The sequence below is a fragment of the Oncorhynchus keta genome, unplaced genomic scaffold (genome assembly GCF_023373465.1).
Source record: "Oncorhynchus keta strain PuntledgeMale-10-30-2019 unplaced genomic scaffold, Oket_V2 Un_contig_6399_pilon_pilon, whole genome shotgun sequence".
Classification (NCBI taxonomy): domain Eukaryota; kingdom Metazoa; phylum Chordata; class Actinopteri; order Salmoniformes; family Salmonidae; genus Oncorhynchus; species Oncorhynchus keta.
In genome coordinates this window covers 93,003-111,050 of record NW_026288841.1, presented here as the reverse complement: position 1 = coordinate 111,050, position 18,048 = coordinate 93,003, and the positions used below count along the sequence as shown (strand labels likewise).

The window sequence follows — 18,048 nt, the reverse complement described above, 5'->3', positions numbered from 1 at the left end:
CTCCCTAGAGCAAATCACAACACTGATCACCTCTGAGTGGCGCCCTACTCCCTAGAGCAAATCACAACACTGATCACCTCTGAGTGGCGCCCTACTCCCTAGAGCAAATCACAACACTGATCACCTCTGAGTGGCGCCCTACTCCCTAGAGCAAATCACAACACTGATCACCTCTGAGTGGCGCCCTACTCCCTAGAGCAAATCATAACACTGATCACCTCTGAGTGGCGCCCTACTCCCTAGAGCAAATCACAACACGTCCGCTTCCTCTGAGCGGAGGATGCACAAAACAAAATCTCAACAATTCTCGAAACGTTCACAGATGTAACCATTCCCAGTTTGTCCTTTCCCCGGCCCGACACTGTGTGGGTCGGCCAAAAAAGCAGGAATCCTCTTTCCAAAAATCTCCACTACACCGGTCACTGCTGGTCGGCCCACTTCATCCTGGTCTGGCTCAACATCAGAGCGCTCAGCATAGCCAACTGGTTCCATTTCAAGATCCGCAAAGTTTTCAAGAGAGCATGAAGAGTTACACGTACGTTTAGTTGGTTTGTATTCAGGAGATGTAGGTCTGTACTCAAGGCAAAGGTGGTAAACAGTGAGACGGAGGACTGATCTTTTTGCCATTCTTACGCCTTCACTTCACTGTCATCGTGAGAATAACTATCTGTGATCTCAGGACAGTCAAGGCTGCGATAGATGCATACACTGCACAACTGCACTAAATCATTATGTTGCTGCCTACATTCATGTACCCATCGATTTTTGAAGAATATAAATTCCTCACAAAGCTTAGATAAACTCTCACCCCGTCAGAACCCAACATATTAAATAAAGCCTGTTTTACTCCAGTGTTGATAAACAAAGTAAATGTAAACCAACACTATATAGCTTCAAAACTATCATGGATGCATGGTCAGGTAGGTGAGGCTTCTCATGTATTTACCAATAAACCAGGTTCTCTGCCTCTCCTGGCAGGTGAGTGAGGCTTCATGTATTTACCTGTAAACCAGGTGCCTCTCCTGGCAGGTGAAATGCCTTCACATCATGGGAAACGCCACACGGCTTTACACTGCAACTCTATTAGGAAAGTAACACGTTGCTAACTAGTTACTATTTAAATACAGATTTCAACTGTTGTTGTTGTTATCTTGTTACTGAGTAATGTAATGCTATTACTGTAACCCCCCTGTGTTACTGTAACCCCTGTGTTACTGTAACCCCCTGTGTTACTGTAACCCCCCTGTGTTACTGTAACCCCCTGTGTTACTGTAACCCCCCTGTGTTACTGTAACCCCCTGTGTTACTGTAAAACCCTGTGTTACTGTAAAACCCTGTGTTACTGTAACCCCCCTGTGTTACTGTAACCCCCCTGTGTTACTGTAACCCCCCTGTGTTACTGTAACCCCCCTGTGTTACTGTAAAACCCTGTGTTGCTGTAAAACCCTGTGTTACTGTAACCCCCTGTGTTACTGTAACCCCCTGTGTTACTGTAACCCCCTGTGTTACTAATGTGTTTCCCCAACACTGGTGCAATAACATCAATGTGCAAATCAAACGTTCAAGAGGAGAGCGGTTGACTTTTTTCGATAATAGAAGTGTGGCGAAGAAACTAGTGATTTATGAAGATAGAAACTGAATACATTTCTGGAGGAATAGACACTTTAATTTAAAATGTGACCCTCGTGTCATATTTCATAAGCTTTGGTACATTTTTTATATGACAATGTACATCAGGTTGGAGAAGAAAAAAAACCAACTCAGTCAATATTGGTTAGATGCCCAGCTTGGCAACACCATTATAAAGGTCAGTGTTGGGCAACATCTTCTGATGTTATTTTATGCATTTAAAACTCTTCCCACACCGAGAGCAGTGGTAAGGCTTCTCATCTGGTGCATCTTCAGAGTTGTTAAATGCCTAAAACTCTTCCCACACTATCAGCAGTGGAAAAGCTTCTCATCTGGTGCATCTTCAGAGTTGTTAAATACCTAAAACTCTTCCCACACCGAGAGCAGTGGTAAGGCTTCTCTCCGGTGTGCGTTAGCTGGTGCCTCTTTAGGTCTGCTGTCTGACTGCAGCTCTTCCCACATTGAGAGCAGTGGTAAGGCTTCTCTCCGGTGTGAGTTCGCTGGTGTTTCTTCAGAGATCCTGCCCGACCAAAGCTCTTCCCACATTGAGAGCAGTGGTAAGGCTTCTCCTCTGTGTGAGTTCGCTGGTGTTTCTTCAGAGATCCTGCCCGACCAAAGCTCTTCCCACATTGAGAGCAGTGGTAAGGCTTCTCCTCTGTGTGAGTTAGCTGTTGTGTCTTCAGAGATCCTGCCCGACCAAAGCTCTTGAAGTAGTTGTTCCCCTTGCTCTGCAAGGAACGCGGCTTTTGTAATGATGCTTCGTGGGTGACTGTTGTCTATGTGTGCCGAGGGTCCCTGGTTCGAGCCCAGGTCGGGGCGAGGGGACGGACGAATGCTAAACTGTTACACTACCACAATCTCTGTCTAGAAGCGGAGCTCACTTTAACAATAATAGTTGTGGGAAGTGAGCTGTCAATAACAGTTGTGGAATCTCCTGCTTACCTGGATCAGTGATACTATCTACTTCCTCTTCCTCTAGATCTGGCGAAGACCCATCCCTGTTCTCTTCTTTGACTGGACTCTCCTCGTCGTTGACTCCGCTCTCCTCCACCTCCTCTTTGAGTGGTCTTTCCTCCGTGGCCTCTCTGACTGCTCTCTCCTCCACCTCTTTGATTGCTCTCTCCTCCACCTCTCCGACTGCTCTCTCCTCCTCCTCTTTGATTGCTCTCTCCTCCTCCTCTTTGATTGCTCTCTCCTCCACCTCCTCTCCGACTGCTCTCTCCTCCTCCTCCTCCTCCTCCTCCTCCTCTTTGATTGCTCTCTCCTCCTCCTCTTTGATTGCTCTCTCCTCCACCTCCTCTTTGAGTGGTCTTTCCTCCGTCGCCTCTGTGATTGCTCTCTCCGCCTCCTCTCCGACTGCTCTCTCCTCCTCCGCCTCCTCCTCTTTGACAGCCATCTCTTCCTCTAGGACTTCTGGCTCCTCTTTGACAATCACATTGAGTTCCAGTGTTTGACTGCAGTCCTCCAGCTTCACTGAGACCATCTCTGGACCCTGCTGTGAGGTTCTCTGGTCTGGAACACCACAGCCAGAACCTGGGGACTCCATAGACTTGGGTTCAGACATGGAAGGCTACAGATGGATTCAGAAGAGGCACAAAAAAAGTGAATGGTGAGTTTCACAAAACAGGGTGAGTTTCACTAGAACAGCTTTGCTAACAAAAAAGGGATAGACCATGCATGCAAAATATTTCGGCTTCTAGGATTCTGCTAAGAAAATGTAGCTAGCTAGCTAACATTGCTGTGGCAACGATCGCTAATGTTAGCCATTTGAGCTAATTGGGTTAACTTTAGCTTACTGGTAACTTTTTTTTTTTTTTTTGCTTTATTGGGTTAACTGCAGTTTACTGGTTCACCTTTCTCACTGCGGTGGGATGTGATCTAGCTAGATGACTCAATTACAAGCACAAAGTTAGTTTAAAGCCGAACCAAAATGTGAATTTGTTTTGTAATCACACTGGACAAATGGCTAACTACGTAAATGATTTGCTAAATTTGAAGTTAGGTAACTAAGGTTGGCTAGCTAGCTAACACACGGCCTGGCTAACTAGCCATGCTAACTTACTAACGTTAGCTAGTGATCAGTGTTGCCTGATTGAGATGAACAATTCACACATCACATATCGGACATTGATGACTTGATAAAAAAAATGTGATCATTCACAATTAGCGTTAGCGTAGAGGTTGAAGATGACAACCTAGCAGTAACCTAGTTAGCACCTAGTAGCTAGCTAGCTAACTGTGTTAAACATGTGGCTTTTTGTCGAGACATGTTGATTGGGGGTAGGTCGACAAATAATCAGACTACTAAAAACAGTCATAAGTACATAGAATGTTATGAATTATGAAGTTAAATAATCTACATAATGACTTGAGCATGTAGAATAGATGTGTAGTTGTAAACACAATTTGCAAAGTGTGTAACTGAGTTGTGAACATGAAAGAATAATCTATAATTGCATTTGCAAACTTGTAACTTAATATTTGCATCTGTAAACCTGCGCATGTTAATTTCGCATGCTCAGTCTTCTGGCAGTGGTTTAGCGCCCAACCCTGACAATTTTTTTTTATAGATGTGCAAACAGCGTTTTGCAAGCAAGGAGAGCGAGAGAAGGAGCTCTGGGAGGTGGGACAGGTTTCTTTTAACCGATCAGATGAAGTTTCATAGACCAGCCATACTCTACAATGGTTGGTTGGTGACAGCTCACATGGGCCATGTTGTCTGGCGCAACCACCTGTCAATCACGACGTGCGTTACCAGGTTACCACTAAGACTGATTGCACAATGTCCACCTGTTAGCTGTGATGGCGGGTAAGTTTATAGGTCTTTCTTTTATGTTACGTTTCCCAGCAAGAAACCAAACATTAACACTCAAACAGAAGTGGAAACTAACAGAGTCACTGACAACAACCTAAGCGAAACAGGTGGGGTTCTAGGACAGGTTCTGAAAGACACTCATGGAGGTTTCTACTGAAAGTTGACTAGCAACAACAACTGGGAACAAAATGACACACTAAATCTGCCCAAGAGGTAAACAAAATAAAACCCTGAAAGAGCACAGGTGAAACACATACTGACTAATGAGATGACAAGCCAGCACAGGTGAAACACCTTCTGACTAATGAGATGACAAACCAGCACAGGTGTAACACATACTGACTAATGAGATGACAAACCAGCACAGGTGTAACACATACGGACTAACGAGATGACAAACCAGCACAGGTGTAACACATTCTGACTAATGAGATGACAAACCAGCACAGGTGTAACACATACTGACTAATGAGATGACAAACCAGCACAGGTGTAACACATTCTGACTAATGAGATGACAAACCAGCACAGGTGTAACACCTTCTGACTAATGAGTTGACAGTCGCGGCTGAACGATCCAGACTATCCTACCAACTGTAATATTTGGTGTGTTACCGAGTCGAGGCTGAACGATCCAGACTATCCTACCAACTGTAATATCTGGTGTGTTACCGAGTCGCGGCTGAACGATCCAGACTATCCTACCAACTGTAATATCTGGTGTGTTACCGAGTCGCGGCTGAACGACGACAAGGATCAAATAAAGCTGTCTGGCTTCTTTGTGTTTCGGCAGGACAGAGCAGCTACGTCTGGTAAGGCGAGGGGCGCGGGGATGTGTGTGTCTATTTGTCAATAACTGCTGGTGTGCAATGTCTAATATTAAAGTCTTGAGGTATTGCTCGCCTGTGGTAGAGTACCTCATGATAAGTTGTAGACCACACTATCTACTGAGAGAGTTCTCATCTGTACTTTCCGTAGCCGTCTATTTACTACCACAGACCGATGCACTAAGAGAAGCACTCAACCAGCTGTATAAGGACATATTCAAACAGGAAAACACTGATCCAGAAGTGGCACTCCTAGTGGCCGGGGACTTTAATGCAGGCAAACTAAAATCCATTGTACCTGGTTTCTACCAGGATGTCACATGTGCAACCAGAGGAAAAAAATAATAAAATGAAATAATAAACTCTGGACCACCTTCACTCCACACACAGAGAAGCATACAAAGCTCTCCTCGACCTCCATCTGGCAAATCTGACCATAATTCCATCCTCCCGATTCCTGTTTACAAGCTAAAACTAAAGCAAGAAGTACCAGTGACTAGATCAATAACCGATGTGGTCTGATGAGGCAGATGCTACGCTACAGGACTGTTTAGCAGCACAGACTGGAATATGTTCCGCGATTCATCCAATGAGGATTATACCACCTCATACTACCAAGCCAGTGACTAACTGCATTGACGATGTCGTGCCCACAGTGACAGTACGTACATATCCCAACAAGAAGCGAAGCTTTTCTCTTCGCTTTACAGTTGCCTTGGCAACGGACTCTGACAGGCTGGCGCGAGAACCACTAGAGCGAGCGGCTTCCTCTGTGGGCCCGAAACAACCCCTTGACTATAAATACTATAAATGATAACAACATGATTATCTCACATCTCAGGTTGGCAACACAAGGACACCCAAACATCAGCAAAAATAACAGTTCTATTAATACATAAAGTAGTGCCTCTTTTTCACAGCAACTCGGTCCATTTAACTTTGATGTTACAGACAAAGTAGGTCCAACAATGGTAGCCTGTCTCCTACTTTATCAGAAACTTTTCCATACAGGTATAAATTCATCAATATAATACCAACCTCTTGACCTGAGGGGGTTTATTTATATAATGTATTATACTGTCTGTGTACTATGGTAACACGCAATTCATAAAGACGGTACTATTTGATCAGTTTTGGTACCGTTTATCATAATTGTGCAATACCATGGTTGAACATATAATGTAGTTTAAAACCATGGTATTTCCATGATCCACATGGTATGAATGATGCAATACCATGGCATTATTTACAGACCACCTTTACTCCACCATGGCATTATTTACAGACCACCTTTACTCCACCATGGCATTATTTACAGACCACCTTTACTCCACCATGGCATTATTTACAGACCACCTTTACTCCACCATGGCATTATTTACAGACCACCTTTACTCCACCATGGCATTATTTACAGACCACCTTTACTTCACCATGGCATTATTTACAGACCACCTTTACTTCACCATGGCATTATTTACAGACCACCTTTACTCCACCATGGCATTATTTAGGTGCATGGCAGTACCATCCATGGTTCAGTGTATATAAGTCAAAGTACCATAGAAGTACCATGGTATGAATGAAAGTACCATTGTAGTGCCATGGTACATTTTTTGTCACCGGGGATATGGCCGATGTTCTCCGCTAGTGCCAATAACATACTGTTCGCTCAATTAAGTTAAGAATTTTGATAACTAAAAAAACAGATTGGAGTCTTTTCATTGTCATCCATTTACAGCCATTTGCTTTTCAAACAGTTTTTCCGCGATTGTATTTTTAAATATTGCGATATGCCCGGCTGGGTCTCTGCTTTTCACTGACAGTCGCAACTTAACAATTATCTATTTTGGTATTGGAAGCGCGCGCTGCTCAAATCGCGGACCCTTCAGACGGTCGACAATGTGTTTTTATTTTTTTAAATAAGCTAATGATCCTCTGTGCCCATATTATGCTTTCTAGTGTAGTAGCCCATTTCGAATTATTTCTGTATAAACAGGAGTACGCTAATTAGGATATCATTTTCAATTTCCTTTATGCCGTTTTGATGTGTCATAAACACAAGCAGTTATCATTTTCATTGTCAAACAAAACACTTAACCGCGCACCTATAGGCTACCCGCAGACATTCGTTCAGTCGCAATCATTTCAGTTTATACCACGTAACACACCGTGTAACTCTTCTGACGTCACGTCGCGCACACCCACATACCTCTCCACAGCTGCCACCACAACCTCCGTTTTCTGTGACTTACGTTACATCCCAAACCCCAATTTAATGACTGGAAATAGATTCAAAACTACGTGTGGTGTATTGCAATTCTGCGATTGTCACAAGGCCTACACTTGTAGCCTGAATTGCAGCATCTACTGTTGTCCACGCGCACCTCGTACGCCCACTATATATTTTACCGGGACGCCTGACGGCGGGACCGTCTCGCCTTACTTTCACCCCTGATTCAACTTCCGAATAAAGCTTAATCTTACCTTGGAACTTGACTTTGAGAAGTTGCTACAGATACTAGCTAGCCACTCTTCTTCGATGTTTAACGGCGTTTGGTATCCAATAAATGTTGCATTACCGCCACATACTAGACTGGAGTATAACTCCCTTATACTTCGCTTAAAACAATAATAATCTACAAATACCCTACACTCAAAGTTGAACTGCAGTTATGCGCCACTATAACTGCAGTTACAATACAAAAATACTGCAATAAAAAATATATATTTTGTACGCAGTATTTGCAGCATACTGTAGTTATACTGTACTTGTTTCCGTAAGGGGTCCTACCTCAGGGCAACAGCCTGAAAGGATGGGCCTCCACCACGTAACACACCCTGTAACTCTTCTGCCTCCACCACGTAACACACCGTGTAATTCTTCTGCCTCCACCACGTAACACACCCTGTAACTCTTCTGCCTCCACCACGTAACACACCCTGTAACTCTTCTGCCTCCACCACGTAACACACCCTGTAACTCTTCTGCCTCCACCACGTAACACACCGTGTAACTCTTCTGCCTCCACCACGTAACACACCCTGTAACTCTTCTGCCTCCACCACGTAACACACCCTGTAACTCTTCTGCCTCCACCACGTAACACACCCTGTAACTCTTCTGACTCTACCACGTAACACACCCTGTAACTCTTCTGCCTCCACCACATAACACACCCTGTAACTCTTCTGCCTCCACCACGTAACACACCCTGTAACTCTTCTGACTCTACCACGTAACACACCCTGTAACTCTTCTGCCTCCACCACGTAACACACCCTGTAACTCTTCTGACTCTACCACGTAACGCACCCTGTAACTCTTCTGACTCTACCACATAACACACCCTGTAACTCTTCTGCCTCCACCACGTAACACACCCTGTAACTCTTCTGACTCTACCACGTAACACACCCTGTAACTCTTCTGCCTCTACCACGTAACACACCCTGTAACTCTTCTGACTCCACCACGTAACACACCCTGTAACTCTTCTGCCTCCACCACGTAACACACCCTGTAACTCTTCTGACTCTACCACGTAACACACCCTGTAACTCTTCTGCCTCCACCACGTAACACACCCTGTAACTCTTCTGCCTCCACCACGTAACACACCCTGTAATTCTTCTGCCTCCACCACGTAACACACCCTGTAACTCTTCTGCCTCCACCACGTAACACACCCTGTAACTCTTCTGCCTCCACCACGTAACACACCCTGTAACTCTTCTGACTCTACCACGTAACGCACCCTGTAACTCTTCTGACTCTACCACGTAACGCACCCTGTAACTCTTCTGACTCTACCACGTAACACACCCTGTAACTCTTCTGCCTCCACCACGTAACACACCCTGTAACTCTTCTGCCTCCACCACGTAACACACCCTGTAACTCTTCTGACTCTACCACGTAACACACCCTGTAACTCTTCTGCCTCCACCACGTAACACACCGTGTAACTCTTCTGCCTCCACCACGTAACGCACCCTGTAACTCTTCTGCCTCCACCACGTAACACACCCTGTAACTCTTCTGCCTCCACCACGTAACACACCCTGTAACTCTTCTGCCTCCACCACGTAACACACCCTGTAACTCTTCTGCCTCCACCACGTAACACACCCTGTAACTCTTCTGCCTCCACCACGTAACACACCCTGTAACTCTTCTGCCTCCACCACGTAACACACCCTGTAACTCTTCTGCCTCCACCACGTAACACACCCTGTAACTCTTCTGCCTCCACCACGTAACACACCGTGTAACTCTTCTGACTCCACCACGTAACACACCGTGTAACTCTTCTGACTCTACCACGTAACACACCGTGTAACTCTTCTGCCTCTACCACATAACACACCCACATACCTCTCTACAGCTGCCACCACAACCTACGTTTTCTGTGACTTTACGTTCCATCCCTGCAGTAAAGTTTAAAACCATTACTATAAAATGATAAAATCCAGTCTTACTGAAACATGGATCACTTGTTGATCCCTCCCTCTGTACTGGTACAGATCTACTACTAACACACCCCCTCTCAGTCCCTCCCTCTGTACTGGTACAGATCTACTACTAACACCCCTCCTCTCAGTCCCTCCCTCTGTACTGGTACAGATCTACTACTAACACCACTCCTCTCAGTCCCTCCCTCTGTACTGGTACAGATCTACTACTAACACCCCTCCTATCCCTCTGTACTGGTACAGATCTACTACTAACACCACTCCTCTCAGGATCCCTCCCTCTGTACTGGTACAGATCTACTACTAACACCACTCCTCTCAGTCCCTCCCTCTGTACTGGTACAGATCTACTACTAACACCCCTCCTATCCCTCTGTACTGGTACAGATCTACTACTAACACCCCTCCTCTCAGGATCCCTCCCTCTGTACTGGTACAGATCTACTACTAACACCACTCCTCTCAGTCCCTCCCTCTGTTCTGGTACAGATCTACTACTAACACCACTCCTCTCAGTCCCTCCCTCTGTACTGGTACAGATCTACTACTAACACCCCTCCTCTCAGTCCCTCCCTCTGTACTGGTACAGATCTACTACTAACACCACTCCTCTCAGTCCCTCCCTCTGTACTGGTACAGATCTACTACTAACACCCCTCCTCTCAGGATCCCTCCCTCTGTACTGGTACAGATCTACTACTAACACCACTCCTCTCAGTCCCTCCCTCTGTACTGGTACAGATCTACTACTAACACCCCTCCTCTCAGTCCCTCCCTCTGTACTGGTACAGATCTACTACTAACACCACTCCTATCCCTCTGTACTGGTACAGATCTACTACTAACACCACTCCTCTCAGTCCCTCCCTCTGTAATGGTACAGATCTACTACTAACACCCCTCCTCTCAGGATCCCTCCCTCTGTACTGGTACAGATCTAATACTAACACCACTCCTCTCAGTCCCTCCCTCTGTACTGGTACAGATCTACTACTAACACCCCTCCTATCCCTCTGTACTGGTACAGATCTACTACTAACACCACTCCTCTCAGGATCCCTCCCTCTGTACTGGTACAGATCTACTACTAACACCACTCCTCTCAGTCCCTCCCTCTGTACTGGTACAGATCTACTACTAACACCCCTCCTATCCCTCTGTACTGGTACAGATCTACTACTAACACCCCTCCTCTCAGGATCCCTCCCTCTGTTCTGGTACAGATCTACTACTAACACCCCTCCTATCCCTCTGTACTGGTACAGATCTACTACTAACACCCCTCCTCTCAGTCCCTCCCTCTGTACTGGTACAGATCTACTACTAACACCCCTCCTCTCAGGATCCCTCTCTCTGTACTGGTACAGATCTACTACTAACACCCCTCCTCTCAGGATCCCTCTCTCTGTACTGGTACAGATCTACTACTAACACCACTCCTCTCAGGATCCCTCCCTCTGTACTGGTACAGATCTACTACTAACACCCCTCCTCTCAGGATCCCTCTCTCTGTACTGGTACAGATCTACTACTAACACCACTCCTCTCAGGATCCCTCCCTCTGTACTGGTACAGATCTACTACTAACACCCCTCCTATCCCTCTGTACTGGTACAGATCTACTACTAACACCCCTCCTATCCCTCTGTACTGGTACAGATCTACTACTAACACCCCTCCTATCCCTCTGTACTGGTACAGATCTACTACTAACACCCCTCCTCTCAGGATCCCTCCCTCTGTTCTGGTACAGATCTACTACTAACACCCCTCCTATCCCTCTGTACTGGTACAGATCTACTACTAACACCCCTCCTATCCCTCTGTACTGGTACAGATCTACTACTAACACCCCTCCTATCCCTCTGTACTGGTACAGATCTACTACTAACACCCCTCCTATCCCTCTGTACTGGTACAGATCTACTACTAACACCCATCCTCTCAGGATCCCTCCCTCTGTTCTGGTACAGATCTACTACTAACACCCCTCCTCTCAGGATCCCTCCCTCTGTACTGGTACAGATCTACTACTAACACCCCTCCTCTCAGGATCCCTCTCTCTGTACTGGTACAGATCTACTACTAACACCCCTCCTCTCAGTCCCTCCCTCTGTTCTGGTACAGATCTACTACTAACACCACTCCTCTCAGGATCCCTCCCTCTGTACTGGTACAGATCTACTACTAACACCACTCCTCTCAGGATCCCTCCCTCTGTACTGGTACAGATCTACTACTAACACCACTCCTCTCAGTCCCTCCCTCTGTACTGGTACAGATCTACTACTAACACCCCTCCTCTCAGTCCCTCCCTCTGTACTGGTACAGATCTACTACTAACACCACTCCTCTCAGTCCCTCCCTCTGTACTGGTACAGATCTACTACTAACACCCCTCCTATCCCTCTGTACTGGTACAGATCTACTACTAACACCCCTCCTCTCAGGATCCCTCCCTCTGTTCTGGTACAGATCTACTACTAACACCCCTCCTCTCAGGATCCCTCCCTCTGTACTGGTACAGATCTAATACTAACACCACTCCTCTCAGTCCCTCCCTCTGTACTGGTACAGATCTAATACTAACACCCCTCCTATCCCTCTGTACTGGTACAGATCTACTACTAACACCACTCCTCTCAGGATCCCTCCCTCTGTACTGGTACAGATCTAATACTAACACCCCTCCTCTCAGTCCCTCCCTCTGTACTGGTACAGATCTACTACTAACACCCCTCCTCTCAGGATCCCTCCCTCTGTACTGGTACAGATCTACTACTAACACCACCCCTCTCAGGATCCCTCCCTCTGTACTGGTACAGATCTACTACATTACCTTGGAGATAATGGATGTGTATTATGTAAGGTGTAAACGCAGACGTTCTGTACGTTACCTTGGAGATAATGGATGTGTATTATGTAAGGTGTAAACGCAGACGTTCTGTACGTTACCTTGGAGATAATGGATGTGTATTATGTAAAGGGATAAACACAGACGTTCTGTACATTACCTTAGATAATGGATGTGTATTATGTATAGGGGTAAACACAGACGTTCCGTACATTACCTTGGAGATAATGGATGTGTATTATGTAAGGGGTAAACGCAGACGTTCTGTACGTTACCTTGGAGATAATGGATGCGTATTATGTAAAGGGGTAAACACCTCTGTTCTGTACATTACCTTGGAGATAATGGATGTGTATTATGTAAAGGGGTAAACACCTCTGTTCTGTACGTTACCTTGGAGATAATGGATGTGTATTATGTATAGGGGTAAACAGATGTTCTGTACATTACCTTGGAGATAATGGATGTGTATTATGTAAAGGGGTAAACACAGACGTTCTGTACGTTACCTTGGAGATAATGGATGTGTATTATGTAAGGGGTAAACGCATACGTTCTGTACGTTACCTTGGAGATAATGGATGTGTATTATGTAAAGGGGTAAACGCAGACGTTCTGTACATTACCTTGGAGATAATGGATGTGTATTATGTATAGGGGTAAACACAGACGTTCTGTACATTACCTTGGAGATAATGGATGTGTATTATGTAAGGGGTAAACGCATACGTTCTGTACGTTACCTTGGAGATAATGGATGTGTATTATGTAAAGGGGTAAACGCAGACGTTCTGTACATTACCTTGGAGATAATGGATGTGTATTATGTATAGGGGTAAACAGATGTTCTGTACAGCTGCTGCTGTGCTCTGGCTTGTAGCTCCCACCACCACCCCAGCCTGTTAGCAGTAGAAAGTACTTCAGGAGAAAAGACTTTCAAGTACTACTTAATTAAGTCGTTTTTGGGGGGTATTTTTTTAAACATTTACTTCTCTACAGTCCTAAAGAATAATGTACTTTTTACTCCGTACATTTTCCCTGACACCCAAAAGTACTCGTTACATGTTGAGTGCTTAGCAGGAAAATGGTCTAATTCACCCAGTTATCAAGAGAACACGTGGTCATCCCTACTGCCTCTGATCTGACAACACCTGGTCATCCCTACTGCCTCTGATCTGACAACACCTGGTCATCCCTACTGCCTCTGATCTGACAGACTCACTAAACAGAGAACATCCCTGGTCATCCCTACTGCCTCTGATCTGACAGACTCACTAAACAGAGAACACGTGGTCATCCCTACTGCCTCTGATCTGACAGACTCACTAAACAGAGAACATCCCTGGTCATCCCTACTGCCTCTGATCTGACAGACTCACTAAACAGAGAACATTCCTGGTCATCTCTACTGCCTCTGATCTGGCAGACTCACTAAACAGAGAACATCCCTGGTCATCCCTACTGCCTCTGATCTGACAGACTCACTAAACAGAGAACATCCCTGGTCATCCCTACTGCCTCTGATCTGACAGACTCACTAAACAGAGAACACCTGGTCATCCCTACTGCCTCTGATCTGACAGACTCACTAAACAGAGAAGACCTGGTCATCCCTACTGCCTCTGATCTGACAGACTCACTAAACAGAGAAGACCTGGTCATCCCTACTGCCTCTGATCTGGTAGACTCACTAAACAGAGAACATCCCTGGTCATCCCTACTGCCTCTGATCTGGTGGACTCACTAAACAGAGAAGACCTGGTCATCCCTACTGCCTCTGATCTGGTAGACTCACTAAACAGAGAACATCTGTGGTCATCCATACTGCCTCTGATCTGGCAGACTCACTAAACAGAGAACATCTGTGGCCATCCCTACTGCCTCTGATCTGGCAGACTCACTAAACAGAGAACATCTGTGGTCCTCCCTACTGCCTCTGATCTGACAGACTCACTAAACAGAGAACACCTGGTCCTCCCTACTGCCTCTGACCCGGCAGACTCACTAAACAGAGAACATCCCTGGTCATCCCTACTGCCTCTGATCTGACAGACTCACTAAACAGAGAACATCCCTGGTCATCCCTACTGCCTCTGATCTGACAGACTCACTAAACAGAGAACACCTGGTCATCCCTACTGCCTCTGATCTGACAGACTCACTAAACAGAGAAGACCTGGTCATCCCTACTGCCTCTGATCTGACAGACTCACTAAACAGAGAAGACCTGGTCATCCCTACTGCCTCTGATCTGGTAGACTCACTAAACAGAGAACATCCCTGGTCATCCCTACTGCCTCTGATCTGGTGGACTCACTAAACAGAGAAGACCTGGTCATCCCTACTGCCTCTGATCTGGTAGACTCACTAAACAGAGAACATCTGTGGTCATCCCTACTGCCTCTGATCTGGCAGACTCACTAAACAGAGAACATCTGTGGCCATCCCTACTGCCTCTGATCTGGCAGACTCACTAAACAGAGAACATGCCTGGTCCTCCCTACTGCCTCTGATCTGGCAGACTCACTAAACAGAGAACATCTGTGGTCCTCCCTACTGCCTCTGATCTGACAGACTCACTAAACAGAGAACACCTGGTCCTCCCTACTGCCTCTGACCCGGCAGACTCACTAAACAGAGAACATGCCTGGTCATCCCTACTGCCTCTGATCTGGCAGACTCACTAAACAGAGAACATGCCTGGTCATCCCTACTGCCTCTGATCTGGTGGACTCACTAAACAGAGAACATCCCTGGTCATCCCTACTGCCTCTGATCTGGCAGACTCACTAAACACAAATGCATCGTCTGTAAATGATATCTGAGTGTTGGAGTGTACCCCTGTCTATCTGTAAAGGATATCTGAGTGTTGGAGTGTACCCCTGTCTATCTGTAAAGGATATCTGAGTGTTGGAGTGTACCCCTGGCTATCTGTAAATGATGTCTGAGTGTTGGAGTGTACCCCTGGCTATCTGTAAATGATGTCTGAGTGTTGGAGTGTACCCCTGGCTATCTGTAAATGATGTCTGAGTATTGGAGTGTTGGAGTGTACCCCTGGCTATCTGTAAATGATGTCTGACTGTTGGAGTCTACACCTGGCTATCTGTAAATGATGTCTGACTGTTGGAGTGTACCCCTGGCTATCTGTAAATGATGTCTGACTGTTGGAGTGTACCCCTGGCTATCTGTAAATGATGTCTGACTGTTGGAGTGTACCCCTGGCTATCTGTAAATTATGTCTGACTGTTGGAGTGTACCCCTGGCTATCTGTAAATTATGTCTGACTGTTGGAGTGTACCCCTGGCTATCTGTAAATGATGTCTGACTGTTGGAGTGTACCCCTGGCTATCTGTAAATGATGTCTGACTGTTGGAGTGTACCCCTGGCTATCTGTAAATGATGTCTGACTGTTGGAGTGTACCCCTGGCTATCTGTAAATGATGTCTGACTGTTGGAGTGTACCCCTGGCTATCTGTAAATGATGTCTGACTGTTGGAGTGTGCCCCTGGCTATCTGTAAATGATGTCTGACTGTTGGAGTGTGCCCCTGGCTATCTGTAAATGATGTCTGACTGTTGGAGTGTACCCCTGGCTATCTGTAAATGATGTCTGACTGTTGGAGTCTACACCTGGCTATCTGTAAATGATGTCTGACTGTTGGAGTGTGCCCCTGGCTATCTGTAAATGATGTCTGACTGTTGGAGTGTACCCCTGGCTATCTGTAAATGATGTCTGAGTATTGGAGTGTTGGAGTGTACCCCTGGCTATCTGTAAATGATGTCTGACTGTTGGAGTCTACACCTGGCTATCTGTAAATGATGTCTGACTGTTGGAGTGTGCCCCTGGCTATCTGTAAATGATGTCTGACTGTTGGAGTGTACCCCTGGCTATCTGTAAATGATGTCTGACTGTTGGAGTGTACCCCTGGCTATCTGTAAATGATATCTGAGTGTTGGAGTGTACCCCTGGCTATCTGTAAATGATGTCTGACTGTTGGAGTGTACCCCTGGCTATCTGTAAATGATGTCTGACTGTTGGAGTGTGCCCCTGGCTATCTGTAAATGATGTCTGACTGTTGGAGTGTACCCCTGGCTATCTGTAAATGATATCTGACTGTTGGAGTGTACCCCTGGCTATCTGTAAATGATGTCTGACTGTTGGAGTCTACACCTGGCTATCTGTAAATGATGTCTGACTGTTGGAGTGTGCCCCTGGCTATCTGTAAATGATGTCTGACTGTTGGAGTGTACCCCTGGCTATCTGTAAATGATGTCTGACTGTTGGAGTGTACCCCTGGCTATCTGTAAATGATATCTGAGTGTTGGAGTGTACCCCTGGCTATCTGTAAATGATGTCTGACTGTTGGAGTGTACCCCTGGCTATCTGTAAATGATGTCTGACTGTTGGAGTGTGCCCCTGGCTATCTGTAAATGATGTCTGACTGTTGGAGTGTACCCCTGGCTATCTGTAAATGATGTCTGACTGTTGGAGTGTACCCCTGGCTATCTGTAAATGATATCTGACTGTTGGAGTGTACCCCTGGCTATCTGTAAATGATGTCTGACTGTTGGAGTGTACCCCTGGCTATCTGTAAATGATGTCTGACTGTTGGAGTGTACCCCTGGCTATCTGTAAATTATATCTGAGTGTTGGAGTGTTGGATTGTACCCCTGGCTATCTGTAAATGATGTCTGAGTGTTGTAGGGTTGGAGTGTACCCCTGGCTATCTGTAAATGATGTCTGACTGTTGGAGTGTGCCCCTGGCTATCTGTAAATGATGTCTGAGTGTTGGAGTGTACCCCTGGCTATCCATACATTTTAAAAACAAGAAAATGGTGCCATCTGTTTTGCTTAATATAATGAATTCGAAATGATTTATACTTTTACTGCTTAAGTATATTTCACCAATAACATTTACTTTTGATACTTAATAATAATATTTAGAACCGAATACTTAGACTTTTACTGGGTGACTTTCATTTGAGTAACTTTCTTTAAAAAGGGATCTATACATTAACTCTAGTATTTTGTACAATTGGGTACTTTTTCCACCACTGTCTGTTAGGTTCAGAGATTGGTATAGCTTACCTCGTTCACTGCCTGTTTGGCCGGGCGGCCAGCTCTAGGAAGAGTCTTTGTGGTTCCAAACTTCTTCCATTTTAGAATAATGGAGGCCACTGTGTTCTTGGGGACCTTCAGTGCTGCAGCAATTCTTTGGTACCCTTCCCCAGATCTGTGCCTCGACACAATCCTGTCTCGGAGCTCCACAGATAATTCCTTCGACCTCATGTCTTGGTTTTGCTGTGACATGCACTGTCAACTGTGGGACCTTATATAGACAGGCATGCCTTTCCAAATCCTGTCCAATCAATTGAATTTACCACAGGTGGACTGCAATCAAGTTGTAGAAACATCTCAAGGATGATCAATGGAAACAGGATGCACCTG

General features: G+C 45.7%; 1 protein-coding gene across 1 annotated transcript; it reads right to left on the bottom strand.

Annotated features, from left to right (window-relative positions):
- Nucleotides 1–1,650: 1,650 nt before the first annotated feature.
- On the bottom strand, nucleotides 1,651–17,889 carry LOC127925882 (caldesmon-like). The gene is made up of 3 exons (XM_052511186.1): nucleotides 17,689–17,889; nucleotides 2,924–3,199; nucleotides 1,651–2,680 (listed from the first exon to the last, which is right to left on the bottom strand). Exons 1-3 carry the CDS (start codon nucleotides 17,887–17,889, stop codon nucleotides 2,507–2,509), a joined length of 651 nt encoding a protein of 216 aa, XP_052367146.1. The 3' UTR covers nucleotides 1,651–2,506.
- Between the last annotated feature and the right edge of the window lie 159 nt (nucleotides 17,890–18,048).